Raw genomic sequence first — 14,097 nt, forward strand, 5'->3', positions numbered from 1 at the left:
GACTACATTTATTTCAGAAGCATTTTGGCTGTAGAGCAGTGTTATCAAAGGTATTTAGGCACCCAAAGATTCAGATAGGTGTCTAGGGAGATTTTTTTTTAAAGTGTTTAAGCAAGTTAGGTGCCTAACTCATATAGATTTTAACAGAAGTTAACCTTCTTAGACACTTCAGAAAATTCCTCTAGGCCAGTGGTTCCCAAACTTGTTCCGCTGCTTGTGCAGGGAAAGCCCCTGGCGGGCTGGGACGGTTTGTTTACCTGCCGCTTCCGCAGGTTCGGCCGATCGTGGCTCCCAGTGCTCCAGCAGCTTCGGCCTGGAGCAGCGAACCGCGGACACTGGGAGCCACAGTTGGCCGAACCTGCGGACGCGGCAGGTAAACAAACCGGCCCGGCCCGCCAGGGTGCTTACCCTGCACAAGCGGCGGAACAAGTCTGGGAACCACTGCTCTAGGCATCTATCTGCATCCTTAGGCACCTAAATAACTTTGAAAATTTGGGCCATGATCACCATCAAATCACTAACTACAATTAATACTTTCTTTTTATAATAAATCACTTAGTTTTAAATGCAAAGTATGTTTTGTTAAAACTTTTTTTCTTATGTATCCAGCACATTCAGGGTAATTTTATTTAATAAAAACAAATTTAAAATGCTGTTATTGTGCATTTTTAATTGAATTCCAGTGTCCATTCTAATACAGCTTGGCACAAATCTTGAGTCAAGAAAAATGATCATCCGGTAAAGAAGAAATACATTGTTTACTATTTTTTAACATAATACAAATGTAAAAATTAAGACTCTGAATAGATGTATTTTAAGTTATATAATTGCTTAAATAAAATGTGTATAGATATAGCGTATACTTGGGTTACATTAAATTTAGTTTAGTTTTTTTTTTGCTAACGGCTATATTTGGTTGTGAATCAACATGTTTTAGTGGTTGTACCCACCTTTTTTAGGAAAATAACTAAAAAGTACAAATGCAAAACAAGACAAAAACGATTTAAAGCAAGGTTTTCTGCTTGCTCTTTCAAATCATAATTAAAATTGGTGATTTAAATCACTTGGATTTGTATCGATCCACCCTGACTCGAAGTCGAGCAAAATGAGATTCTTTTTGTGGGATAGCTAGTGCAATATGGATTTACTGAATTTAGTTAAGTGAATTTCACTAATGTCTTCTGGGGGCCATACATTGTTAACCCCCTATTTGAAGACCCTATGTTCCTAGTTTAGCTGCCAGAGCTAGCTGAAATACAGCTCTTTTAAAGCCAGCTGGTCTGTAAAGCCAGCTGATGTTCACTTTACTTCACTCTGGCTTTGAGAACCTGTGGTATAGCATTTTGAAATCCTAGTGTTTGGCCTCCATGATAATCTGAAAGTGACAATATTTCCACAGCATTTTTTTAAATACTCTTCATCCCCTTCAGATAATTGGCATTGTAGCTAGTATATATGTAGAAGGATGCCTTTTCTCTGCAAATTCATTTTATATACAAGATAGTCTAAAACATGAAGTTTCAGAAATTGCAGACCATTAGGCTGTGTCTTGCCTATAGGCTTCAGTTTGTATGGCTAGACAACACTGTGTAGCAAAATCCCAATGTTCAAAACAAAACAAAACAAAAGTGATTGAGTTTTTCATGTTTTCACTTTTCACTTTTTCATTTTGTATTTATAGCTGGAAGGCCCATGTGTCCTGCAGATACAAAAAATACGCAATGTTGCTGCGCCAAAGGATAATGAAGAATCTCAGGCTGCTCCCAGAATGCTGCGTTTGCAGATGACTGATGGACACACAAGCTGCATAGCAATAGAATATAATTACATGTCAAAAATAAGGTGAACAACAATTTTCTTCATTGAGTCTTTGTTGCAACATTTAAACATTATATAGTATTTATGGAAAAATCAGTAATATGCAAAATATTTCCCACTTTGTCAAAATAACTCAAAAAAATAAGCAGAATTAATTCTTACAATGCAATAGACCTTTTTGTTCCTGACTGCATTGCCTTTTTCCCTTTTCTTCCCCTGCTATTCTTGGTTTTTATCCCAAAAGTATCATAGCTTTTGCTTTTTATTCCCGCCATGTCAGAGAGCTTGCAGTTTTCCTTGTACTTGTTATGTTTAAGTTCCACAGAGAATAAATAGAAAAGTCAGAGACAATTGTCTGGTAAATTTGAGATGAAGAGGAAACCTGAAAAATAGTGAAATGTCAGGCAACCCAGGTAAAGTTAGCTATTGGCATACAAGAGATGAGTAGATGAAGTTGCTCCCCAGAATATCAGAAGCATTTCTTTGAGGCTTTTTAATTGTGGAATCTTAACTAGACATGGAGAGAAGAGAAACTCAGAAAGATTTAATTTTATAGCCCATGAAAATGGCAGCACTTTCATAAGCGTCCCTTTTTACAATTTTTTGACATGTATTTAGTTTTATTTATCTGCCCATGAGTAACAGGGCTTTGGATTGACTCTGGGGAAAAGCTTAGGGACCAAGACTCTAATATCCATGGGGTAGGAGAAAGGCAAATGGATAAAGTTTTTGGGACATGCACTTTTGCGTCGCGTTCTTACAAGATTGATTTGTTTCCTGGTTCATCAGCTGCCTAGCTAGTGATTGTTTTTTGATCGTGGTATTTTTCAGGAAAAGTAATAGGGTGTTCATATTGAAAGGGCAAGAATGATGGAAATGGAGTTCCCCCCACCCCTCCAAAAGATTGTGTGTCATGGATAGTGACTTGAACTATAAATTGCATTTTTCTGGTTAGTGCTAATAAATAGGTCTCAGTGCATGCTGTGAAAACACTGGATATGTTAGGAAGTTGCCGTACCACTACCAACCTTGACAAAACCTTATCTAACTCCAAATTTTTCTTTATTTGAGGAAGGAGAAATCTTATCACCCTGTAGGAGTATAAGGATCTTTCACTAGTCTGATTTTTGTGCCATTGCAGTTGTTGAGCTCCTCTTACCTATTGGTTTTTGATGCAAGCTGTGGTTTAGTTGATCTGTATCCTAGATTCTTACTGAAGTTGGTTCAACTGTTATCCATTACGTCTCATCATACATATACATTTCAAAATGTCCAGTATTATGGATAATTTTGGTAAGAAAAAAGAAAAGAAAATCAGGCACGATTTCTACTGATGCGGTGGCGATAACAACTCAGTCTTATAGATGCTTCTCTCAATTAGTTTCACTTGTACTACATTCAGCCTTAGGATATTGCACTAATATGGGCTATTTCTGTTCAAGTCATTGCTGCTGAGGTTTTGTTCATTAAAGAACACTTTCTGAAAAGCAGTACAATATTTATGCTTGCTGAGGAAGTCATTTGTACTGTTGAAAAACACCAATTTCAACTTTCATATTTTCTTCTTCCTTCACTGAATGACCTGTTCAAAGACCTAAAATTTCTATGAAGATAACAAAACCTGGAGCAAATATACTATCCATTCTTGACCCATCCCCTGCCCTAGAAGTAATATGTGTGATCAGAAAGCCAGCAGAGTTAGATCCAGGAATATTTTGCCTGTGAAACTTATTTTAAATGCACCTTTCTTCCTGCTTCCCAGCTCGTAAAATAAGCATGCAAGTATATTTTATGTACGTAATAATTAAAATTCTTCAGGTGATTGCACATATACATTCCACAGTAGGGGTGTGTACACCCAGTACACTGAAGCCAGAGATTTTTCCCATAGCGGTATCTTTTGGGCCAGCACATGTCCCCTGCATCTGCTTGTGCTCAAAGCCAAGGGTATAAAGGCTGGAACTTCCCCGCCCGCCCATCAGTTCTTTCTTCGTGCCTGTGGTCAGTAGTTGGAGCATCTTGTGGGTGTTTGCATGTAACCTTTATTCCCTGAAGAGAAGTATTTCCTGTTGTAAATAGTTGTTTAATAGCTCTTAGATATATAGTTTATGGAATAGGGTTTTTTTTCTCTCATTTGGGATTTTTTTTTTAACTTCTCTCTTTCACCTATCTGCTCATGTTGGAGTTGTCGGCTCCTGGTGCTATCCTTTGTACCATTGAGATTGACACCAACTACACTTCTTTGCAGTGTTGCTGTGGCTGTGTTGGTCCCAGGATATTAGAGAGACAAGGTGAGTGAGGTAATATTTTTTATTGAACGAATTTCTGTTGGTGAAAGAGACAAGCCTTTGAGCTTACACAGAAAGCTCTTCCTCAGGTCTGGGAAAAGCACTCAGAGTGTTGCAGCTAAATAAAAAGTGGAACAGATTAAGCATAAGGGGTTAATACTGTTGCAAAGAGACCATTCAAGGTGAAGTGGGCAGTTAATGCTTCTTCAGTCATAGGACAAAGGAAGGTTAGTTGGTTACAGGGTATTGTAATGAGCCAATCCAATATATTCATTGAGTCTGTAGTCTTTTGTGTCTAGCACAGTTATAAATTTAAGCACCCAGACTCCTCATCTTAAGATGATATGCAGGTTTCCTTTAGGATGAGGACTGAGAGGTCAGATATGGAATGATGGTTCTGTGAAAAGTGTTCGCCCATGAGTGATATGAGGTTTTTTGTGTTTTTATCATTTTCTATGAGAGTTCATTCAAGAGTATAGTGATTGTTTGGCTTCACCCACATAGTTGTTATTGGGGCATTTAGTGCACTGGATGAGGTACACCACATATTGTGATGGGCATGTGTAGGACCCAGGGATCTTGAAAGGTGTGTTGCAGGGGGGTGGAGGTGCTTGGAGTTGGTGAATCTTGGTCTGTGGGGAGCTTCCTTCTGACAGTGAGGCTGGGGGGTTGTTTGAAGACCAGAAGAGGAGGTTTGGAAAAGATTCCTTTCAGGATATGGTCCCCATTGAGTATGGATTGTAATTGTTTGATACCCCATAAGAGTTCCAGTGGGGGGTGACAACTATGGGTGTGAGGTTGGAGGGTATTTTTTTCCTGTGTTGAACCAGATTGCCTTAGGATATTTGGGCTGCCCATTCCATGTAACGAACTACTATTCTGGTGAAGTATCCTTGAGTGGCGAAGGTGCTTTTAAGTGTATTAAAGGGTATGTCTCAGACCTTCTCCTTGGAGCATATACTGTAGTATGTGAGTGTCTGGCTGTGGATAACAGATTTCTTGGTATGTTTGGTGGTTACTGGATCTGTGTAGGTAAGTGTGATGAGCAGTGGGTTTCTTGTATGTAATTGTCTGTAGGGTTCCACTGTTGAAGCAGATTGTGGTGTTGAGGAAGTCAATGTTGGTAACAGAGTGTTCTAGAGAGACTTTGGTGGATGCGTGGTGGTTGTTGAAGTTGTGGTGGAAGTCTATGAGGGAGTTAAGGTTATTGTTCCAGAAGATGAAAATACCATCAGTGTGTCTCAGGTAAATCATGGGTTTTGTGGTGCATTTGTCCAGAAATTCTTCCTCTAAGTGGCCAGGCAGAGTTTAGCTTATTGGGAAGCCCTGCTGATGACCCATGTCTGTTCCCATGGTTTGGACAAAGTGTTTGTTGTTGAATATAAAACTGTAATGGGAAAAGGATGAAATGGCTGAGTTTGGCATTATGATGGGTCTGCCTGGTTTCCCTTGTTTTGTGTACCTTGGGAAGCATTAACAAGGTCCCTGGGGTGGGCTCATGGGCAATGAGGCTGTAGAATTTCTTTAGAAGAGTTGTTTGGTAAAGGATTTGTCAATATCATGAGATTTTTAGGTGGATTGTGGTGTGAGGTAGTCTTTGAGGTTTTTTTTATAGTAAGCGGTGTAAGAGAATTGTCAGTTGGCCATGTTGATATAGTCATCGTGGTTGAGAACTAATGTTGTCCCCTTGGTTTGATCTTTATGTGGTCGTTGAATTTCAGGGATTGTATAGGTTTCCTTTTGTTAATGGAGTGATTGTGGTGGATATGATGTTTCCTTAGGATTTCACATTTGATTTTTTTCCCCCTGAAGCAGTCAATGTAATGATCAGCTGTGTTTTCATCCGCTGTGGTGTATCCAATCAAATCATTCTTTTTTCTATGACTGTTGGTTGGGACATGGGTGGTGTCATTTTTGTCATGGAAGAATTCTTCGAGGTGGAATTGGAAAAAGAATTCTTCTAGTTCTCCCTTTGTTAGAAGAACAGTCAGTATGGCCATTTGACCATTTGTTCAGACCAGCGATCCATCTAGCCCAGTATCTTGTTTTCTGACAGTGCCTCCTGCCAGATGCTTGAAAGGGAATGAACAGAACAGGGCAATTACTGAGTGATCCATCACCTGTCATCCACTCCCAGCTTCTGGCAGTCAAAGGCTCCAGTGCATGGTGTTGCGTCCCTGACCATTTGTTAATAGCCACTAATGGACCTATCTTCCATTAATATATCTAATTATTTTTTAACTCAGTTACCATTTTGACCCTGGCAATGAGTTCCACGGGTTGACTCTGTGTTGTGTGAAGAAGTACTTCCTTTTGTTTGTTTTAAATCTGCTGTTTATTAATTTAATCGACTGACCCTGGTTCTTGTGTTATGTGAAGGATTAAATAACCCTTCCTTATTTACTTTGCTTACACCATTCATGATTTTATACACTTCTGTCATGTCCTCTCTTATGCCCCCATTTCTTTTCAAGCTGAACAGTCCCAGTCTTTTTAATCTCTCTTCATATGGAAGCTATTCCATACCCCTAAATATTTTTGTTGCCCTTCTCAGTATCAGGGTTGGCTTATCATCCTGTAATTGTCAGGATCACCTCTGCAGCTTTTCTTTTTTTTTTTTTTAAAAGGCTCAGCGTGATATTAGCTATCCTCCAGTCGTCTGGTATAGAGGCTGGTTTAAGTTACATACTCTAATGTATAGTTCTGCAATTTCATATGGTTTACTTTAGAACTCTTAGGTGAATACCTTCTGGTCCTGGTCACTTATTACAGAGCCCTACCAAATTCATGGCCATGAAAAATGCATCACGGACCATGAAATCTGGTCTCCCCCCGTGAAATCTGGTCTTTTGTGTGTTTTTACCCTATACTATACAGATTTCATGGAGGAGACCAGCATTTCTCAAATTGGGGATCCTGACCCAAAAGAGAGTTGTAGGGGGGCGCAAGGTTATTTTAGGGTTGGGGGGGGTGTCACGATATTGCCACCCTTACTTCTGTACTGCCTTCAGAGCTGGGCAGCTGGAGAGCGGCGGCTATTTGCCAGGTGCCCAGCTCTGAAGGCAGTGCCCTGCCAGCAGCAGTAAAGAAGTAAAGGTGGCAATACCTTACCATGCCACCCTTACTCCTGCAATGGTGCCTTCAGAGCTGGGTGGCCAGAGAGTGGCGGCTGCTGACTGAGGTCCAGTTCTGCAGGCAGCAGTGCAGAAGTAAGCGTGGCAATGGCATGGCATGGCATCCTTCTGCACTGCTGCTGGCAGTGAATTTCCCTCAACTCCAGCTTGATAGTCTCCTTTCCCAAAACTTTTATCTTCCTCAGCAACACAGAGGCTGTCAGGCTGGAGGTGTCAGTCTTGGGGGGCTGTTCTACTAAATACTGGAAATTCTCCCCTATGTACCTCTCTGCCTCTCTTTGCTCCTCCAGTTCAGCAACTCTGTCTCAGGAGCCCATACTCGGTCTCTGAGGGCCATGAGCTGCTTGCACCGAATGCACACATATGCCATTCAGTGCAATAAACTGGATAGCCCCCATTCTGCTACTGGACTTCTGGCTGCATTATTTTTACCCTTATAGGTGTTTTTGTTGTGGTTGTTTTTTTTGGGGGGGGGGGGGGAAGCGTGTTTGTTGGCTAAGTTTAGAGAATGTGAGGTGTAACTAGCTCTCGTGGTCCCTCTCTAAACTCCTTTGCAAAACTCCCCTGTTTGCTGCTCCTGTTTGATAACTCCTCTGGTTGCTTAGGAGCTGACTTTTTAAGCCCCTGTTCCTCCTTGTTAAGGGATCCTAAAGAGATTAGGGATCAAAGGATGGCAGCCCAGACCTCCGTTTGGAAGCTCTCAGCCTTGTCTAGCTAGCTGCTAAGCTCAGCACACAGTCCCCCAAACAGACCACACTAAAAACTTTAATCGAGCAGGCACATGGCAAGTAGAAAGCACACAACAACTAACGGACAACAAACTCACCCCTAGGATCTTCTCATTCACCTGGAGAACTCCCCTTGCAAAACTCCCCTGATTGCTGTTGCTGTTCGCTAGTTCCTCTGGTTGTTTAGGATGTGGCTTTTTAAACCCCTGTTCTCCCTGAGTAGCCTTGCCCTTTGTTAAGGGATCCTAAAGTGATTAGGGATCAAAGGATGGCAGGCTGGAGCCCTATTAGGGGGCTCCAGTGTTTGGGACAGTATCAGTGTTGGGACAGAAGTTCAGTCCATTGTAGAGTGCAGATAATTCAACTCTAGTTAGGGGGTAGTCTTCATAATTGATTTTTGGTGTGTCATGTAGTGTCCATGTGGTAGGTCCTGGTGTTATGTTTTCCCCCCGAAGGTGGTGGTCTGTGGGTTGTGGAGTTGTTGTAGATGGTTACACTTTTTATTTTTGTGTTGGATGACTGTCATCAAGTGGTTTTTTTAATAATTACTTTGGGTTTCTTGCATGATCTCCAGATAAGCTTTCTTGATTTCCCCCCCCCCCCCCAGTGTGTGTGAGTATGTGATGATTTTGTATTTGAGGTGGTCCCTTCTGTAGTATGTGAGGTTTAGGAGATGATTCTTCAGTTTTTTAGCATATTTGAAGTTTTATGTTGTGGTCAGAGTGTTATAGATGGTGAGGCCTCTGGGGATGATGTCTGTTGTGCAGCCAACCTCAACACCACCACATACTTTGGTGCAACCAGTCCTCTTGATGTTGACAACACTGGGAGCAGATGAAGCTGCTATGGACCTTTTGTACTTCATGATGTGGACTCCCCACTGCTTTAAACTGATGGGGACATTTCAGCACTACTCATTTCCATGGTGCAAATGCTTGTGGCAGCCTCTGTTTGTCAGAAGCTGGGAAGGGGTGACAGGGGATGGATCACTTGATGATTATCTGTTCTGTTAATTTCCTCTGAAGCATCTGACGTTTGCTACTGTTGGAAGACGGGATACTGGGCTAGATGGACCTTTGGTCTGACCCAGTATGACCGTTCTGCTCTGCCAGCAGAGTTGATGCATACTGTTAGCAACCAACCCTTTCCTCAGTACCAACTGTGAAGAAGTCTCTCATGCAAATTCAAGAAGTAGACCCAGAGACTGGACTTCTTGGAGTTGGTACAACTGACCTCCTATGCCCACCTGGGTTCCACTTCGGCCCTACTGTTATCCATGGAGTATGCCCTCTAGTTTGAGATTGGGCTCCCCTGTTTTATCGAAGTCTGTGGTGCATAGAAGGGAGTCAGCTATGCCCAGTGTGACAGGTTGGATCACAGGAAACCCTTTGCAAACTGCCAGCTGATGTGCTGAGACTACTTCTAACCCATTTTCCCTGCCAGCTTGGGACTCCAGAACCTTGCTAGTTTGAGCCAGACATGCTAGCCTGTACAAACCAAGACCCAGGTCTGAACCTTCTATAACACTGATAGAGAGATATGCACAGCTGTATGCCCCCCTCCCTCCCCCCCAGGGTATTAATACATACAGTAAGAAGCTGAATACAAATAAAATCTCACCCTCAGCGATGTTCTAATAAGCCTCTTTTACAGACTAGCCTCCTTCTAGTGTGGGTCCAGCAATCACTCTCACCCCCGTGGTTACTGTCCTTTGTTCCAGTTTCTTTCAGGTATTCTTTGGGGGTGGAGAGGCTATCTCTTGAGCCAGCTGGAGACCAAATGGAGGGGTCTCCCAGGGGTCTAAATAGACTTTCTCTTGGGTGGACACCCCTCCCTCCCCCTGTGTAGAATCCCAGCTACAAGATGGAGTTTTGGAGTCACATGGGCAAGTCACATGTTCATGCATGACTCAGAATTTACAGGTAGCAGCTATTGTTTACATGCTACCTTGAACGTCCTCAGGTAGACTTCTTATGTGGATTGGAGCCTTCCAAGATTCATTATCTGTTAAGTGTTTCTTGATTGGGCACTTAACTTGCAAATTCCTTTCTAAAGAAGCTGCCCAAATGCCTTACTAAGGCTACTTAAAATCAAACAAGTACACAGTCAATATTCATAACTTCAAATACAAAAATGATACATGCATACAAATAGGATAAATATATTCAGTAGATCATAACCTTTACAGAGATATGTTACATGGCATATGTAGCATAAAACATATACCAGTTATGTCATATTTACATTAATAAGCATATCCCAGTACCGGCCTAAGTACCACCACTGCTGAGGCAGTATATCCTTTAGCAGCTAGATCAATACAACTAGACCCTCAGGAACAACCAACTCATATTGAAGCTGCTCTCCTTCCCATAAATACATCTTCATCATCCCCTGATGTGCCTCTGATTTTCAAATCTTCATCTCCAATTCCTGATGACTCTAAAACATATCAGGAACTACTAAAGAGGGTGGCTAATTCCTTGGGCATACAGTTTGAGTTAATACAGGAAAATCCACACAAATTGGTGGACATCTGCCATACTTGCACTCCAGGCAGGGTGGCATTGCCCATTAATGGAGATACACTGGAACCAACAAAGACTCTCTGGTGGACACCCTCACCCTTACCTTCCATTGCTAAAAGGTTTGTGCACGGATATCAGGTTTCTTCACAAGAATGTGAAAATTTTTACTTTCACCTGACCCCAGGGTCTTTGGTGGTTGTTGCAGTTAATGAGAGAACTAATCAGGGCTGCCCGAAATCTACCCCTAAGGACAAATACTCGAAGTTGGACTTATTTGGTCATTAAAATTTTTTCAATATCAGGGTTATAAGTTGGTATAGCCAATAATCAAGTGCTTTTGGCTAGGTATGATTTCTCCAACTGGGACATGATGAACTGCTGGAGGTGGTCAAGGAGGAGTTCCAGGCAGTTGCGATGTGTGGCGGCAAGAACTGCTTTCCAAGCAGACCTAAATGTGTCTGACACAGCAGTAAAGGTGATGGCAACGGTGATATCTATGTACTGTTCCTCGTGGTTTGCAATCCTTTGGCATACCTATGGAAGTCCAGCAAACGCTTCTCTGAAAAAATGAGTGAGGTTCTACATTTTCTTAAGGATTCTAGAGATACTCTCAGGTCCTTGGGCATCTACCTGCCATCTCCAAACAGGAAATAATACCACCCTTAGAATCAGCAGACGCAATCATTATGTCCCTTGAGACAACCTGGCCAGGCTAGAAGAAGAGATAAGTCTCTGAAGGAGATCACCTCCTCCTTCCACCTTAGCTTCATCTAAACAGCCGTGTATGTCAAAGATATCTGTTTGACTCTTTGGTTGAGGTCAGCATATGAAACCCATCAGAATCTTCCCTGTCCTACTCCTCCTTGGAAACAGGCTATCTTACTTCCTGAGTGCTTGGATCATCATCATAATAGACCGATAAGTTCTGAGTACTGTGGGACTGGGTTACAATCTGCAGTTTCTCTCTGTCCCTTTTACCCACACCCCTTTTCTGTCCCTTTTTGGAGACCAATCTCATGAGGCTATTCTCAAGCAAACAATACAGACTTGTTTTAATTTAGATGAACTATATGGACTCAAAGGGTTAAAGGTGTTTATATGACCATATCACTATCCAACATTAATCAGTGTTAAACAAGATACGAGGTTTGGTATATGGAGACCTCAGCCTACTTAATACCACGGCAACACACTAGAAAGTTCACGCTAAAGGTTAGAAGTTTATTGATTAAAATACACAAAAGGAAAGGAATCAAGAAAAGGTAAAATTCAATGAAACTGAAATTGAGTGTGGCAGAACAAACTTTATTAAAACCTATCAAACTTTCTTTGTAAAGAAGATGAATATTGGCCCGTTTCTTAATCTGTCAAATAATCCTTTTTAGTGGGGGGAAAAAGGGTTAGTTCTGTTGTTCAATTCTGAGTCAGGAATAATAGTTGCTTTCTTGCTTTAGACAGAACAGAAACACATGCGGCGGGAGAAGAGATGGTAAAGATGGGAGAAATATGGCTTTTGTTGATGTTCACAGGATAATAGTGTGGCTGGTCAGTCATGGATGGATGCTTTAGGTTGGTCACAACAGTTGTTGCTCTGGCCCCAGGCTCTCTTCCCTGGACAGGGTAAACTCATAAATTGTTCGCCCTCTATAACACTGATAGAGAGATATGCACAGCTGTTTGTCCCCCTCCCTCCCAGAGTATTAATACATATTCTGGGTTAATTAATAAGTAAAAAGCGATTCTATTAAATACAGAAAGTAGGATTTAGGTGGTTCCAAGTAGTAACAGACAAAACAAAGTGAATTACCAAGCAAAATAAAATAGAATACGCAAGTCTATGTCTAATACAGTAAGAAAACTGAATACAGATAAAAACCTCACCATCAGAGGAATTCCAGTAAGCTTACTTTTACAGACTAGACTCCTTCTTGTCTGGGTCCAGCAATCACTCACCCCCTCCTGTAGTTACTGTCCTTTGTTCCAATTTCTCTCAGGTATCCTTGGGGGTGGAGAGGCTATCTCTTTAGCCAGATGAAGCCAAAATGGAGTTTTGATAGGGGTTTAAATAGACTTTCTCTTGTGGGTGGAGACCCCCTCCTCTCTGCTATGCAAAGTCCAGCTCCAAGATGGAGTTTTGGAGTCACATGGGCAAGTTACATGTCCAAGCATGACTCAGTTTTTACATGCAGAAGCCATTGTTTACATGCTACCCTGAACGTCCTCAGGTAGACTTCTTATGTGGATTGGCGCCTTCCAAGATTCATTGTCCTTTAAGTGTTTCTTGATTGGGCACTTAATTTGCACATTCCTTTCTCAAGAAGCTGACCAAATGCTTAACTAAGGCTACTTAGAAATCAAGCAATTTCTATATTCATCCAATATTCATAACTTCGAATACAACAATGACACATGCATACAAATAGGATGAATAGATTCAGTAGATCATAACCTTTACAGAGATATGTTACATGGCATATGTAGCATAAAACATTTTCCTGTTATGTCATATATATACATTCATAAGCATATTTCCATAAAGCCTTATGGGGTGCACCGTTACACCCTCTTCCTAAACTTACTCTAGTTTCCCTCTAGTTTAGTTCAACCTATTTGTTAAGTTAGAGACTTAGCAGGTCCCTAAAGGGACTTTGCCTTGGGATGGGGCATGCCTCGGTCCCCAGGCTTTAAACCTTGTGATCTCTGTAAAAGGCCCCCACCCATTAGCGAGCCACATAATAGTTGTTTAGGGTGCTTGGGTGAAGGTTACATTAGTGATAAGTGCAAAATCTGCAAGTCCTTCAAGCCCAGGATGAAGAAGGAGCATGACATTTGCTTGACGGCACTCCTGATGAAGTCTGCCATTACCCCAGTGCTGAAGCAGTGCTCTGATTCAGCGCTGAGCACCATGCCCTCGGTGCGTAGTGCCCTGTCGGTACCATCTACGAGCCCGCACTGGTCTCCTTCCATGGCTCCAGCCAAGAAGCCCAGGAAGACTGGGCGAGGGAGGTCTCCAGCTTCCCGCAGGGGAAAGGACAAGTCTGGGGTGGACCAAGGCCCTGTCTTGGGCACCTCTTCACCCCCTTTGGGATCCCAGGCCCCAGCTCAGGTCGAACAGTGTAGCCCAGCCTGCTCCCCTGGATAGCGGTGGAGGTCCTTGTCAGCTCTGGGTGCCGTCCACGCCGGAGGCCCTCCAAGCGGTGCAAGACGACATGTCCCTCACGGTGCCGCCCACTCCGGCCCTTGCGGGGTCCCAGTCCCAGGGTAAACCCGCATTGAGACTACCACAGTCTCCACCTTTCCGGCAGTGCTCCCCGTCGCGGGGGTCATCATGCCAATGGTTGCCTTCTCGCAGCCGACGCGCTTCTTACCATGATAGGCAGAAGCTTCATAGCCTCATCGGGTCTCCTGACTTAGGAGAAGATCAGAGAAGCTCAAGTCGTGGCTCGCCGGTAACTGGTACCATCGAACAGAAGGGTAGGTAAATTACATCTGCTCAGTTGTTAGTCTTGTGTGCAGACACGTTGAAGGGGAAGGTGGTTTCCACACAAAGGATTTCTAATTAGATTACAACATGTTTACCAACATGTTATGAGATTCTAAA

The 14,097-nt window shown here is 42.4% G+C and overlaps 1 protein-coding gene across 2 annotated transcripts in view; it reads left to right on the forward strand.

The window, feature by feature from the left end:
- The window catches only part of LOC112104824 (tudor domain-containing protein 3), a 265,871-nt gene that overhangs the window by 122,086 nt on the left and 129,688 nt on the right, over positions 1-14,097 (forward strand). For both annotated transcript variants that reach the window (XM_024197380.3, XM_024197381.3), the window contains exon 4: positions 1,682-1,842. In XM_024197380.3, the coding sequence (XP_024053148.2) occupies positions 1,682-1,842 (161 nt within the window). The remainder of the gene's footprint in view (positions 1-1,681; positions 1,843-14,097) is intronic.

This window comes from Terrapene carolina, unplaced genomic scaffold (genome assembly GCF_002925995.2).
Source record: "Terrapene carolina triunguis isolate 2854851 unplaced genomic scaffold, T_m_triunguis-2.0 Scaffold17, whole genome shotgun sequence".
Classification (NCBI taxonomy): domain Eukaryota; kingdom Metazoa; phylum Chordata; order Testudines; family Emydidae; genus Terrapene; species Terrapene triunguis.